The sequence below is a fragment of the Cygnus atratus genome, chromosome 1, assembly GCF_013377495.2.
Source record: "Cygnus atratus isolate AKBS03 ecotype Queensland, Australia chromosome 1, CAtr_DNAZoo_HiC_assembly, whole genome shotgun sequence".
In the NCBI taxonomy this organism is placed as follows: domain Eukaryota; kingdom Metazoa; phylum Chordata; class Aves; order Anseriformes; family Anatidae; genus Cygnus; species Cygnus atratus.
The window spans coordinates 82,898,781-82,911,902 of record NC_066362.1 but is presented as its reverse complement, the minus strand read 5'-3'; the positions used below and the strand labels follow the sequence as shown (position 1 = coordinate 82,911,902).

The 13,122-nt window shown below is 42.5% G+C and overlaps 1 protein-coding gene across 2 annotated transcripts in view; it reads left to right on the top strand.

The window, feature by feature from the left end:
- The first annotated feature begins 300 nt into the window (after window positions 1-300).
- GBE1 (1,4-alpha-glucan branching enzyme 1) overlaps window positions 301-13,122 on the top strand; it is a 174,200-nt gene continuing 161,378 nt past the window's right edge. For both annotated transcript variants that reach the window (XM_035541127.2, XM_035541126.2), the window contains exon 1: window positions 301-474. In XM_035541127.2, coding sequence (XP_035397020.1) covers window positions 374-474 — 101 coding nt within the window. In that variant the 5' untranslated portion in view covers window positions 301-373. The remainder of the gene's footprint in view (window positions 475-13,122) is intronic.

Sequence of the window (13,122 nt, the reverse complement as noted above, 5' to 3'; positions counted from 1 at the left end):
AGGCAACACTTTGCTGTGCACAGACAGGGTCTATGAGAACTCCTGCACGCCCTCTGAGGTGTGTTTCGCTGTGTTTCGAGTTCAGCACAGGCACCCCCCTCTGCCAGAGAAGCCCGCTCCTATCACCCTCATTCCCTCCGCCGCCAGGAGCACCGCTCGCTCCCCTCCCTCTGCTTCGCTTCTCGCAGCCTCCCCCTGCAGGGAGGGAGGGAGGGAAGGAAGGAAGGAGAGGAGGAGGAGGGAGGGAGGGAAGGAGGCGCCCCGCGGGCTGCCCCAGACGGTGGGCGGCTCCGGGAGGCAGGGGGTGCGTGGCCCGCCCGCCCCGGCTGTATATAGCGGCAGTGCCCGGCGCGGCCCGGCCGGGGCGCACAAAATGGCGGCCGCCAACACGCAGGGCCCACATGCGCCCAAGCTGCCGCAGCTGCTGGAGCGGGACCCCTACCTGGCCCCCTTCGAGCAGGACTTTCAGCGCAGGTACCGGGCGGGGGACCGCGGCTGCCTCCCCTCCCTCTGCTCTGCTCTCCCCTCCCCTTTCCTCCCCTTCCCCTCCCGGCGGCGGGCTGTCGGTGGGCTGTCCCTCCGCCGGGGCGGCCCCGCTCTTTCCGACGGCGACGCCTCCGCTGCGGGCGGGGCCGCCGCTGCCGGGGCCCGCTGAAGCCCCCCGGGCAGGGGCAGGGGTCGGGGTTTCAGGCCATGGCGGGTGGGGAAGGGCAGTGGGGCTGCGGTGGCTGTGAATAAACGTCTCCTGAGCCTCTCCTGCTTTCTGGAGCTCGCCTTCCTGCGCGTTTCCGCGATGTGCTGGGTTCGCCAGGCCCGCGCCCGGCCGAGCAGCCGCAGGTCGCCTCATCCAGCACAGCTGGAAAGGGGACGGGGTGTCCTCACCCCGCAGCTCCCTGCCTGCCCTTCGCTGCTGGGCCTCTCCTAACCCAAACTGCAGGGCTGGCCGGTGGCCGCTGCCCCCAGGGCCTGGGAAGGTGGCAGCGAGGCAAGAGGGAAGTGGAGTTCTTAAACTACATATCTTTCATTTTTTCCTTACTATATTACAAATCACACCTTAGGCTTACTGTTGCTAGGTGTCCCGTTGGTTTCTGGCAGAGAGCGGTAGCGGGAAGGATAGGGTCTTGTGAAATGGGATTAAGAATTGAGTAAACTGCTAGGCTGGTTTATCGAGCATTTTCCTCAAACTAATCTCGTAATGGCAGAATAACAGTGTTTTAAACAATGATTTCTGGCATGCTTACAGTATTGTATGCAATGCTGTAAAACACCTAATTCTTTCAGTAGGGTGCTGGGGTGTAGGAAGTAACGAGTAGGTCTGTTAATAAAAACCATTTATTAAATGATTGGGGAGCCCTAATGCCATCTAAATGTCATGCTGTGGATAGCAGTATTTGTGTTCCAGGGAATAGCACAGCAGTGCTGAACACAGTTGAGTTTGCAAAACTTTTGTGTACTTATCATGCAATACCCATCCCAGCTTCCAAGAGCAGTGTCTGAGATCCTGTGTGGTGTGGAGCTTTGTGGTCTCTGCGCCAGGCTGAGGAATCCTGATGCCTTCAACTGGTTGTTCTGTGAAGGTATCCCATGTATCTGTCATTCTTTGCCATGTTTTCTCTGTCTTTCCTAGCCCCTTCTGAGATGGGAATTAGAACTGAAAACAGTCCTTGAGTTGCATACTGTATGGATTTAGTACAGTTACATAATGATATGGCACTCATGTAACTAATCCTTCATGTAAAAGCGTGAAGGAAAATAAAACCTGGCAAGCTATCTAGAAGCAGAAATGTATTTACCTTTTGAAGCTCCAAGCATATGTACAAAATGAATTTGCACATATAATCTTAAAACCTGTTGACAGTATGTTCTTGTGTCTCTAGAAGGATAGGATTTATTTTAAGTGGTGACTTAAATCTTGATCCTGCATTTGTGGGGCATATCATTAAGCAACCCAGTGAATTAATGTGCACCACATAGTATAGGAAAGGTTATGATAAGGAAGCAAAGAATCTGCTGTGAAGGAGATGTGTGTATTAGCTGATCAACTCTCAGCTGCTTGCCATGGCCTTGTGGTCACAGCTAAGGTGGGAGGACCAATTCTTAGTGTGTGTTGTGATGTTAGCAATTCTTCCAGAGTAGGAAAATTGGATGGAAGTGGTACCACTCAACTCCTGAATGGTTAAGTTCCTTATTCCTTCTGATACTACTGGCAGGCCTTCTCTACCTCTGCTGCAGACGACACCACTACCCCTGCCTCCCTAGTAGCATGTCTTTCCACTAGAATAGTTTAAGCAACAAAAGTGCAGGCAGTTCGTCAGTTCTCTGCATTGAGTTGTTCCTGACAAAATGGATGAGAGAGAGACGTTGTGCCTGGCACCCTCCAGCACCAGAAGTGTTTTTCTTGCTTGGATTGGGAAGTTTTGAGAAAGGAGTAGAACAGATTTGGTCAAATACAATACGTATGGGTGCTTTGTGTAGTAGCCTAAATTTCTTAAAGCTTATAATGATGTTGACACATTAAACAAACTAATCCACAAAATTCCTCCTCAGTCCTGACAGCTAGCACATTGTGTATAACCTAGAGAAATAAAAAATGGAGATTTTGACAGAGGATTAAGGGCGTTTGAGAAACAGGCTTGTTTTTTTTAAACACGTCTGTTGAGATCTTTTTACTATGTCTTGTGCAAACCCCCACAAAAACAGCCCTTCCTTTGCCTCGCTTACTAGCTATGTGTTCTAAAGACTGGCGGGGATATAAAAGATTTGGGCTCTATTTCTGGCTGTGGCATCAGCAAGTTGTTGACTCACCCCTTGGGCGGGAGTCTGCCTGCTGTTTATCCGTAGCATCACATTAGCCTAGATTATTGCTAGCAGAAAATTTCGTAACTTTTTCTGCATGGTCGTTACGAGACACACAGCTAACTTCACCATGACGGCTTATTCTCCCGCTTAAAGCGGGGCTATTTCTGGTGTTGCATCATATTGTGCAAGACCATGTAGGGTTGTGCTGTATCTCTGAGGATGTGTTTCCACAGCCTCCGTGGGCAGCCTGTCCCAGTGTTTGGCTATCCTTGCTGTAAAGATTTCTGTCTTAATGCTGTAACTTCCCTTGCTGCATTTCTGTCTGTCTCAGGTCTCTCTTCTGCGTGCTATGGACAGGAGCCTGGCCCAGCCTTTTCTCCAAGCATTTCCCCTCCCACCTGCCCCTTTGATAGCTGAAGACTGTAAGCAGGCACGTGCCACTCATGCCTCCCCAAGGTTAGCTTTTTCTTCTGTAGTCAGAAGAAGCCAGCTGTCAGGCTCTGCCTATGTGCCATAGATAGTAGAAGCTGGACAAGGAACTAGAAGCTTGCTTTCTACAGAGGCTGTAGTTTGTCCTTGAGCACCCGTACTTTGCCAGGCTCAAGCCTGCCCTGCTGGAGCTCACATCCACCTCTCCTACCCTGGGCTGTGCCCCTTCTTCCCCAGAGAGGTGACTGTACCACATGGCACCGTGCCTAAGGCCCAGATCTTTGTGTGCTTTTTTATTTATTGGGCAGGGTGGAGAGGGTGGTACTGAAGGGTACATGGGCTTTAACTTGCATCAGCCTGGATTCTGCACAGTGATGCAGTTATGCTGATTCATTTTGAGAATTGCCAGATTCATGATGAAACAACTCATGATGTTGCCTTGAGTTCTGAAAACACTCCTTTTTGGTTTTGAGGGCTGCTTTCTATAATTTGTCTTCAAATATAATATCCTGATTTAGACAGCTGACTTTGTTTCTCAAGAATTTAAAAACAAAACAAACAAACAACAAAAAAAAACCACTGAATTATTGGACTAGGATACTTAAAGTAACAAAAATAGTCTAATTTTAATGCAACACATCTCTTTCAGATGTCTTGATTTAAACTGTGTGCCAGTTTAGTGTGTCTGTGTGTATGTTTATTTGTATAAAAATATGTAGTATAATCAGCAGAGCTGCTTAACCATCCCAGGCAAGCTTACCTTAGGAAAAGTACATCCACCTCTGCTCATGTGACTGCTTCTGTACGTGATTCCTATACGTTAAAAAAAAAAAAAGCATATGTTGAAATAAAAAGCATAGGTGTTATGATGTGTCTATTTTTGTTGGGTTGTAGTGGAAGGAATGGGAACATCTTTAATAAGAAGAAACAGAAAATATTTTTACATTATCTGGAGTTGACAGCAACTATTTACATGAATTTTATTAGTGACAATTTAACATGAAAGAAGGGTGTTCTTTAAAGAAGGAATGGATGCCTAATGTTAATAGCATGCAAGTTTTTAGCCTACTGTCCTTTATCAACTGCATTTTCTTCTGTCTTAATTTGCCATGATTCACCTGGTAAGCAAGGAAGACATCCTACATTTGAAATTAAATCTGTCTAAAGTTCTCAACTGCTACATTGGCTCTTTGAGACTTGAATAAGACTCCATTAACATTAACTTTCTTAATGGTTACTATTAATTACTCTGTTTACTTTTCTGGTAAACAGACCTTTCTATTACTTTGAAATATGTCTTCAGGTATGCACTTAAATTCTCTGGCTCCCGCTGTTTGGAAACAGCTCCCTAACATGACTTTAAAGATTGTAGTTGTAGCATTCAAATGATCTTAAGAGATATTTCTAGTTTTCATGTCTGCTTGGGCACAGAGTTTGTTGCTGAAGGAGATGATGTTTTCTGCTTACATAATGTGTTCTACCTCTGAATTTTTAATTTGCTCTGGCAGATAAGTGGAATGAAGCCAGCCATACATGGTACAGCTAGGAGGAGATGTGCATCTTAAATAATTTTGCATATAGCCATTTAGACGTACTTGCTGCAGAAATGGTCTTGATATTACTAGTCCTTCATTCATGTAGAAGATATGTCATCTGTGTTTGAGAAGGCTTTAAACCCTGATTAGCAGACACTGTCAGAGCTGCCTAACCTGGGTTTGGCTTTGAGTGCTCGATACTACAACCAAAGTTCTCTGCAGTAAAGTCTAATCGAGCCTTGATATTAACTAGCTGTAAGCTGACACTGCTGAATTCTTCCCCTTTCAAGCTGTGTTCTCCCACGTTAGTGATCTGCAGCCTCTACATCAGTGATCTGTAGTGTTCCTCAGGTGACCTCATTAAATATTCTTGCTCCCAGGTACTGTGTGCTCTTTCATTCAAATTTTCATTCAAAAACTCTGTTTATAGGTAGCTCTGCTTGGATGTACTTAAGTTGTCTATGACAATGATTAAGCAATAAGTAGCTCCAAAGGAAAGGGATCCGAATAAAATAAAATATATCTCAGTGTGTAGGACTTCACCACAGCCTTGAGTACTCGTGTAGGTGGGCTTTGCAGTGGACGCAGCTGGCTCAGTCTTACAACAGAGCCATTCTACAAGTGTTGTCCTCCTCGTTTTGCCAGACTTGCAGGCTTCTTTTTGCCTTGACCTAAGAAAGGGGGGGAAAAAAATCTCTCTCAAAACTGTAAACTAACATCCATTCACTAATGGATTAGAAGTGGATGTTCTCCATGCCCCTCCATTAGAGGCTGGTGCTCAAATTGCTGCTGCTTGCCCCAGTATGCAGGCCAGAAATCTCTACCTGACTCAGGACAGGAGGACAGCTAGCAGTCTCCTAATGACTTCAGCCATCAAAGTTGTGGAGTCACATCTATTCTCATCTGAAGACCAGGATCCCTCATGTTCCAAATCTTGGGACATATCAGCATGCATCTATAAAACGTGAGTTGTTCTGAAACACTTCGTTTCACAGTCTGGATGCCTTGATGGGATCTAAGCCCTACCCTAAAGAAGGGCTACTTAAAATATGATTCTAGGACCTTGTTAAGTCATAAGCGTGGAATATGGACTACCATGGATAAATGAGTGACTAGTGGGAAAAAATGGGCTTCTGTTGACGCTTCTCTTGTCATATCTATGCAAATGATGTTTTGGGGGGTGAAATAGACATCTACAATTCCTCTCTCCTCTGAGTACATGATTTTTAACCCTGAGTTGTGTGGGGTATTTCCTTTGGGGAGGAAAGCAATCCTTTCACTATTTGTAGTGAACCATTCAGCCTTGACCTAAAGACATGCTGTTCAGAAGTTGAAACAAGAATCTAGTTAGAAAAACAACCTAACAAAACCCCCCAAGTGATAGCCTTTGCATAGGATATCACTGTTCTAAATTGTTTGACCATCTGTGATATGTTTTCCCACAAGTATTTTGTTAACTCCCAAGTGTTATTTAGGCTAAAGACTTTGTATAATTTAGTATGTATTTTTAGTCTTTTACCTCTTAGAACATAATTGGCTCAATTAAAACCATTAATGCCTGTGGTGTAATTGCATTTTATGGAGTTATGAACTGGTATTAGAAAATGCTGCCCATTAGAGTTTTCTGCTGTTACAACGTGCATGCCGTATTATATTTTAGTAGCCCCTGCAACTGCCTCTTTAATCTGCTAACTATATAGTCCTCAGTGAAAGCTTACTTTTTGAATAGTTAAGTTTATAGAGTAAATGAGTAAAAATGTACTACTGCACAGCTTCAGTCTTTATCTTGACTAAAGCTTCAAGAAGGACATTGGTTTGTTCAGCTAGGCAAAACACCTGCCATAGTGCTTGATCAAAGGCATGGGTTGTGAGAGAAAGGGAAGGTCCCATTTCTTTTAAGGTGTTGCTGAGTTTTTCATTAAGACTGGGACATCTACTCAGCGGCTTTAGTAGCTGGATCAATTAACAAGGTATCTGTCAACTGGCTTAGAGGTTTCTGGTGGTGTTCTTAGATACTACCACTCTTTCAATAGGGAAATATTTGCCATTCTCCACTTTGTATCTATATACTGTCTGATTTCTGCTGCTTTACTATGTTTTTTCATTTTTTCCACTTTCAGAGATGCGTAGTAGTGGGTACTTGAAGAGATATTGAAAATGAAAAAGCACTGAATTAGTTTCAATACGACTGAGTGGGAAGGCAGCTGTTGGGGTCTAGTAAGTTTGGGAATGATGGCTGAGAAGAGGTACTTGGATGGCATCCTAGTCATGGGTAATGGTGGGAGTGAGGTGGAAATCGGGATAACATATGTTGCTGTCCTTTCTTTTTCTTCTGGCATCCCATAAGTACAGCAGGCTTCTGTTGAACTACTCGGAATGATTCTAGAGCTGTGCAGAAAACAATACCTGCCAGTTCAATGGGCTATGTGCTTCTGCATTACTATCCTCTTTAGAATGGTCTTGTGCATTAGGGTAAACAACCCTGACAAGCTCAGCCAATTGCATAATTGATGGCCTTAACTTTTAAGCCTGTGAGGGGAAGTACCTAAGCACGATGAACATACAGGTGTTTGGAAGCTTGTCTCAAACTAGCTCTCATCTGATGTTGTGCAACTTTGCAATGCATCGAAGTTTACTTGCTTTATCTGTTGTAGAAAGCAGTTGAGATGGGCTGAGACTCAAGTGTAATCCAAAAGACTTAGAAGAAATAGTAGCCTAAAACCAGAAGCATCAAAAAGTAGGGCCATTGGATTAATTAGGGTTTTAAGAAGTTGGGATGAGCATAAATCTGCAATAGCCACATATTCAGATCTTAGTGTTATTGGCTAAGACTAGGAGTTGAGATTCCTGAAGGAAATACTAAGATGATGTTAGGAAGATGTTGATGCAATGCATCTTAGAACTGGCATTGACATGCTGACACTGAAGTGTTCAGTCTGTACGGGGTGCTCCTTCTCAGGCACTCCTGTGCTATTGACTGCAAAACCAGGCACATACTTGCTGGTGTGATGGCTTCTTGTCCATTCCAGGCTGCATTGGCCAAGTGCAGGGCATGCAGTCAAGGACCCGTTATAAAGTCAAATAAAGACTGAGCTGCGACCTTTTGGAGTTTTAAGCCACTCTGAGGGGTTCAGCTGAGAAACCTGCACTTCCTGGGGGACTGTTTAAATAGCAGAAAATAATTGAAAAGATCTATGGCTTTTTCTGCAGTGATTTGATTCAAACTTTAATAATGCTCTTTCCATAAGGAATGTGAATAGTCTTGGGAATACACGTAAAAGGGAGGAAGTTAGGGAGTGGGGAAAGTGCTAGGTAACTGCTTTGCAGGGTGTGTTTCTTATACTGGTAACTGTGTGTTTTACTTGTCCTTACTCAACGATCTGCAACCACAGATGGCCAACACAAATCCCATCTTCACTGGGCTTGGTTACCTGAACTTTCCTTTTTCGCACTGGCAATTGCTAGAGTTGGGCAGCCTCCCCCCAGGCTCCAGTTGCTTATGCTGGGTAATAAACTGTTGTGTGCATGGTAGGCTTTCACTCAAACTGGTAATCTATGCTTTACATAAATGATGCTGCTACTCCAGTATTTGTGGCATTCACATGTTTTCCATTGAGAACAGGAGAGATGTATTCATAGCGTTAAATACAGCCCTGGTAGTTTGTCTTTGCTCTTAAAACATCCTCTGTTTCCAAACAAGAAACCAAAAAATTAAATGTCCTCTGAAGTACTTACACTGGAGATATTGAGACAAAACAGGGAAAATGCTGTGCATAACTTGTTTTCCTGTTTTTGGCTAGTTAGGACTAAAAGGAGGCATGGTCCTGATGGTGTGGGGTTTGGCGTCAGTGGATTCTTAATGGGAGACTCATGTGGGCTAGATTCAGGCTCCATAGATTCTTTGTAGATCTACTTAAGGGCAGGATTCATTTGGGGGAAATTAGAGCTTGTAGTCTGTGCTCCAGCTGAAAAGACTTAGATAGTAAGCAAGGTGTGTCTTGGGTCCCTGGAGCTGTACAAGTGAGAACCAAAGTAGCTCTGCTTCCTACCACAGTGAGACCCTTCCAGCATCCCTATGGTGGCACTGGGGAAATAGCTATGCAGGCCGATGGACTTGTAGCAAATGTATATCTGGTCATAGTTCTCAACCAAATGTTCAAGTTGTCTATTGTCTTAATAGCTGCTAGGTTTAAAAAAAAAAGGCAGGAAAGATTAAGATATAAGTATTAAATTTTGTTAGCAGGGTAGGTGCCTCCATATATGAATTAAAATTAATTACTCTTTGAAAAACTGATTGGAGCCCCCGTCAGTTCAGCTACATAGCATTAGCAGGTCTGAGAAAATTGGGTGGGTTCTGAGAATTTGGCCAGAACTTTAAAACAATGGATTATGTGTCCAGGAGTGTAATTACTGTCTCATTGTTATCATAAGGAATAGCTTTGCATTGCTGAATACTTCACATTCAAGTATTTATGCGTGCATCTTTGCCACTTCTAAACTGTGAAGAAGGCATTCTTATTCCAGAGGACCTTCTTAGACTGACAACCTATCTCATGAAGATGCATTTTTCCCTCTGTTCAATTTCAGTGTTTATGTATACACGCTTCTTTCTTTCCAGTCTCCCCATTACCCTCTACTTACTCCTGCTATGCCTTCTAATCCTCGCTGCTCCTTCATCTTCTGTCTTTCCAGAAAAGGAACTCCTTTCCACTTGTGCAGTGTCAGAGATCTAAAACCTGTCTCGCTGCTGCTTCAGTTTACTTTGTACTTCTGAAGGCTTGCTTCATACAGTTATTCATTAGCTTAAAAAGAAAATAATGTCTTAAGGCAATGTGTCAAGTGAAACAACATCAGGTTTTTGTATTTAAAATGTTTAAAACATGAGTTTTCAGTTTTCCACTGCAAAAAATGTTTTTCTGCTGAAAAAAGTTTTAAGCTGGAATGTGGCTTGCCTCTTCTCCAAGTATCTGACAACTTACTTGACACTTTTATAGCACCTTGTGTTAACAAGTTGAAGGCCAGTTACTAGTGATGATTCCTGGCCATGCTACAAAGAATAGGCCTCTGTGCTGATTAGAACAACAAAGTCTGCTTTGCTCTTGTTGCTGTCAGAAGCACCTTGCCAATGAATGTTATCTGGACATTATTTACAATTAAAATCTAGTGTAGGCTTTTGATCTACTTTCTCATAATAGATGTCTGAAGACCTGTCTAATGAGCTAGGTCAACTAGTTTGTTTGAAATATATTTTCACTTATGTGAGTATCTTGAAACTGTTTCATTAACCTGGGTATTTCTCATGCTGATTTTCTTTTAGTCTATTACCTTGGTAGAGTTAAAAACAAACAAAAAACCCTAAACCTTACTGACAGTCTCTTTAACATGCAGATCTGAATCTGTTGTCTAATATTACTCGCAGGTAGCAGTAGCTCTAATGCTATTTGACACCCTCCTTCTTTCATTTGGGCTGTTGCTCAGACACAGCATCCTTCTGGTTCTCACATGTCCCTACACTTTTGGTGTGCTGTGTTGCTGGGGTTTGTGCTAGCATGTCTGCCATTGTGCTTAGCATTAGAGAGGATAATTTTGAAGGGAGTTATGAAGTTCCAGTAAGGGTGGACCTACTCTCCCAGGCATTCCCCTACGAGGAGGTTATGCAAAGTTCCAAAAACGTAGCCTAGATCTTCAGAAGTAATTGAGTGATGCTTAGTCATACAAAATGAATTTCTGAGGGCTTTCTTAGTTCATAGAACAGAAGATAACTTTCCACCCTTGTTATGTGAACTCGTCTTGCATTCAGTGAGGGTTTTGCCTCTGTACATTCTGCAGTCCTTCCAGAGAGATGGGAATCCATGTGCTCCTGATTCCAAGTGATGCAGACAAGAGGAACCAAAGTGAAGATACTGTCCTTTGTGGTAGAAGCAGAAAAGTGAAGAAAGCCTGTTAGAGTAATATGCTAGAGCAGTGTGGACTTCAAGTATGTTAGTATTAGTTCAACCTGCTCAAAAAACAACCAAAAAAAGAAAATGAACCACCAAAACCCTCCTTTTTGATCAAGAAAAGGTTTATAGGGGTATGGATAAGCTAAAATAAAGACTTCATTGATCTTGAAGAGTAGTTAAACACTATTGTGAGGATGTGCAACTTGAAGAGAATTATTATTATATATATATATATATTTTTTTTTCTTCTAGGAAATATTTGGGTTCTAATCTTAATTTGCCCTTGTCTTCCAGAGAGGAAGATGGTACAGGAGAACTAGATAGAATTAGATAGAATCTCTTTGAGAGATTGTATTGGATGATAAGAAGAAAATAACACTTTAGTACTCATCGTACTTTTATGAGATTATTACAGTCAGCGTGGGGATTTTTGACAAAGCAATGCATTCCCATCCCACAAATCCATCTGTGCCAACTGTGTGTGGGGCCAGACATCTGTTTTGAGGGTGTTTTTTTGCTTATGGGTCAAAGTAGGCAGGCTGCGTGCATGTGCAGGATGTGTGCCTCCAGGCACTGCCCGTGGTCATATACAAATGCAGCCTCATTGGATCTAAGGTTTTTGGCTGTATGAGCCAAATGCATTTGGTAAGATGCTTTGGAGAAAAGCAGGAGGGCCAGGGGGAATTGTCTAAAAGACTCCTGTTAAAATCATGCTGTTCAGAAATTGCCCATCTAGAGTGAATTAATTGCATAAACATAAGAGTTTAGCAGCCTTAGGGGGTACCTGACTGTGCTGCAACTGCTATTCCAGAAAAGATAATAGCAGCTTGATAAATTCTGTTGTATGGGATAGCCTTAAGCAGTTATCTTGGATATTGTAGGCTAACATGCCCTGAGATGTTTCTGACTAGGCTAGTAAGTCTTACTGTTTCCATAATCTGATACCTGTTGTCATTGATATCCCTAGTATAAATATTCCTGGTTATATTCCTTTACTGTATTATTTTCCAAGTTTTTTTTTTTGTATTAAAATATTTCAATTTTCATGAGTAGATGGTATATGTTTAGTATTTCCAATGGCGTTGGCTCTTTGGATGTATATGTGAGGTTTTAAATGAAGCATAGTCTGTTGGCAAAGGACTATTTCTTTCAATAGAGATCAAATGTATTCTGTATACTTCTCATCGAATCATAGAATGGCCTGGGTTGAAAAGGACCTTAAAGGTCATCTAGTTTCAACCCCCCTGCTCTGGTCAGGGTTGCCAACCAGTATAGCAGGCTGCCCAGAGCAGCATCCAGCCTGGCCTTGAATGCCTCCAGGGATGGGGCATCCACAGCCTCTCTGGGCAGCCTTTGCCAGTGCCTCACCACCCTGGACTGTGTGATGTCACTTGACCTGCTGTTAACTGTTTCATAGCTTTTCTTAGAATTTTCCACACACTAAGATATAACTAAGCTCTTAATTTAGAGGGAAAACAAACTTTTCCTGTTATGTTTGCTGTAGACCTTCCTTAATAGCTTTTGGGGAAAAGGAAGTGTTCTTTGTAAGTTGCACCTATGCACTTAATGTACATGCAGACACCCACCAGCCCTTCTTTGAAGGAGTTTCTAGCTAGCATGTGCACGTATCCAGCCTCCAGTGGGTTCATGGCAAGTTTAACTATGGCTTATGGAGTTCATAGTCTTAATCTATGGCATATTTGATAGGAGCTTTCAAACGAGAGTTCTTTAATGCTTGATTTCATAAACATCTGTTTTTTTTTTTTCCAAAATATTGCTGACTTATTTTAATCCTGTTTACAACAATCGGGAAATATTTAAGAAAAAAATCAGTCTTCTAACAGTGTCTTTTAGATAGCAGTAAACAGACTTTTAATAGTAATGCTATTGCAGTGTAATTTGAATGTGATTATAATGATTAGCTCTTTCAGACAGAAAATTGTAAATGATGCTTGTTAGCATGTAGATTTATTTGCCAAACTTCTTTGGATTTTCTTCATATCATCTAAACATTTTGGACAAAAACCCTCTTTCCTACTTGTTACCATGAAATAAATAAATAAGTTCATACAGTTTTAGATGCTGTGTGATTTTGATGGTAGTTGTATGCAGTACTTCCCTCAAAAGTTAAAAATTCTAACTCTGGTGTGATACAGTTTGAGAGAGGCCTTGGATTGTAGTGTCAGTGTATGAAAGTGTGATGTATGAAATATCTATCTGTCTTTAAATGTTGCTAAGGTAGAATATGGATGAAAAGCTTCAGTTTGTAGAAGGAGAGCTAGACTGAAGGAAGCTAGAGGTGTTAACTACCAAACCTGATCTATGGAGTAATGATTATATAGAGTGATAATGCCAGGTATTGATGCTATGTGGTGAAACTTACCTGTTACTTGTATATAAATTCCACCTCTCTACCC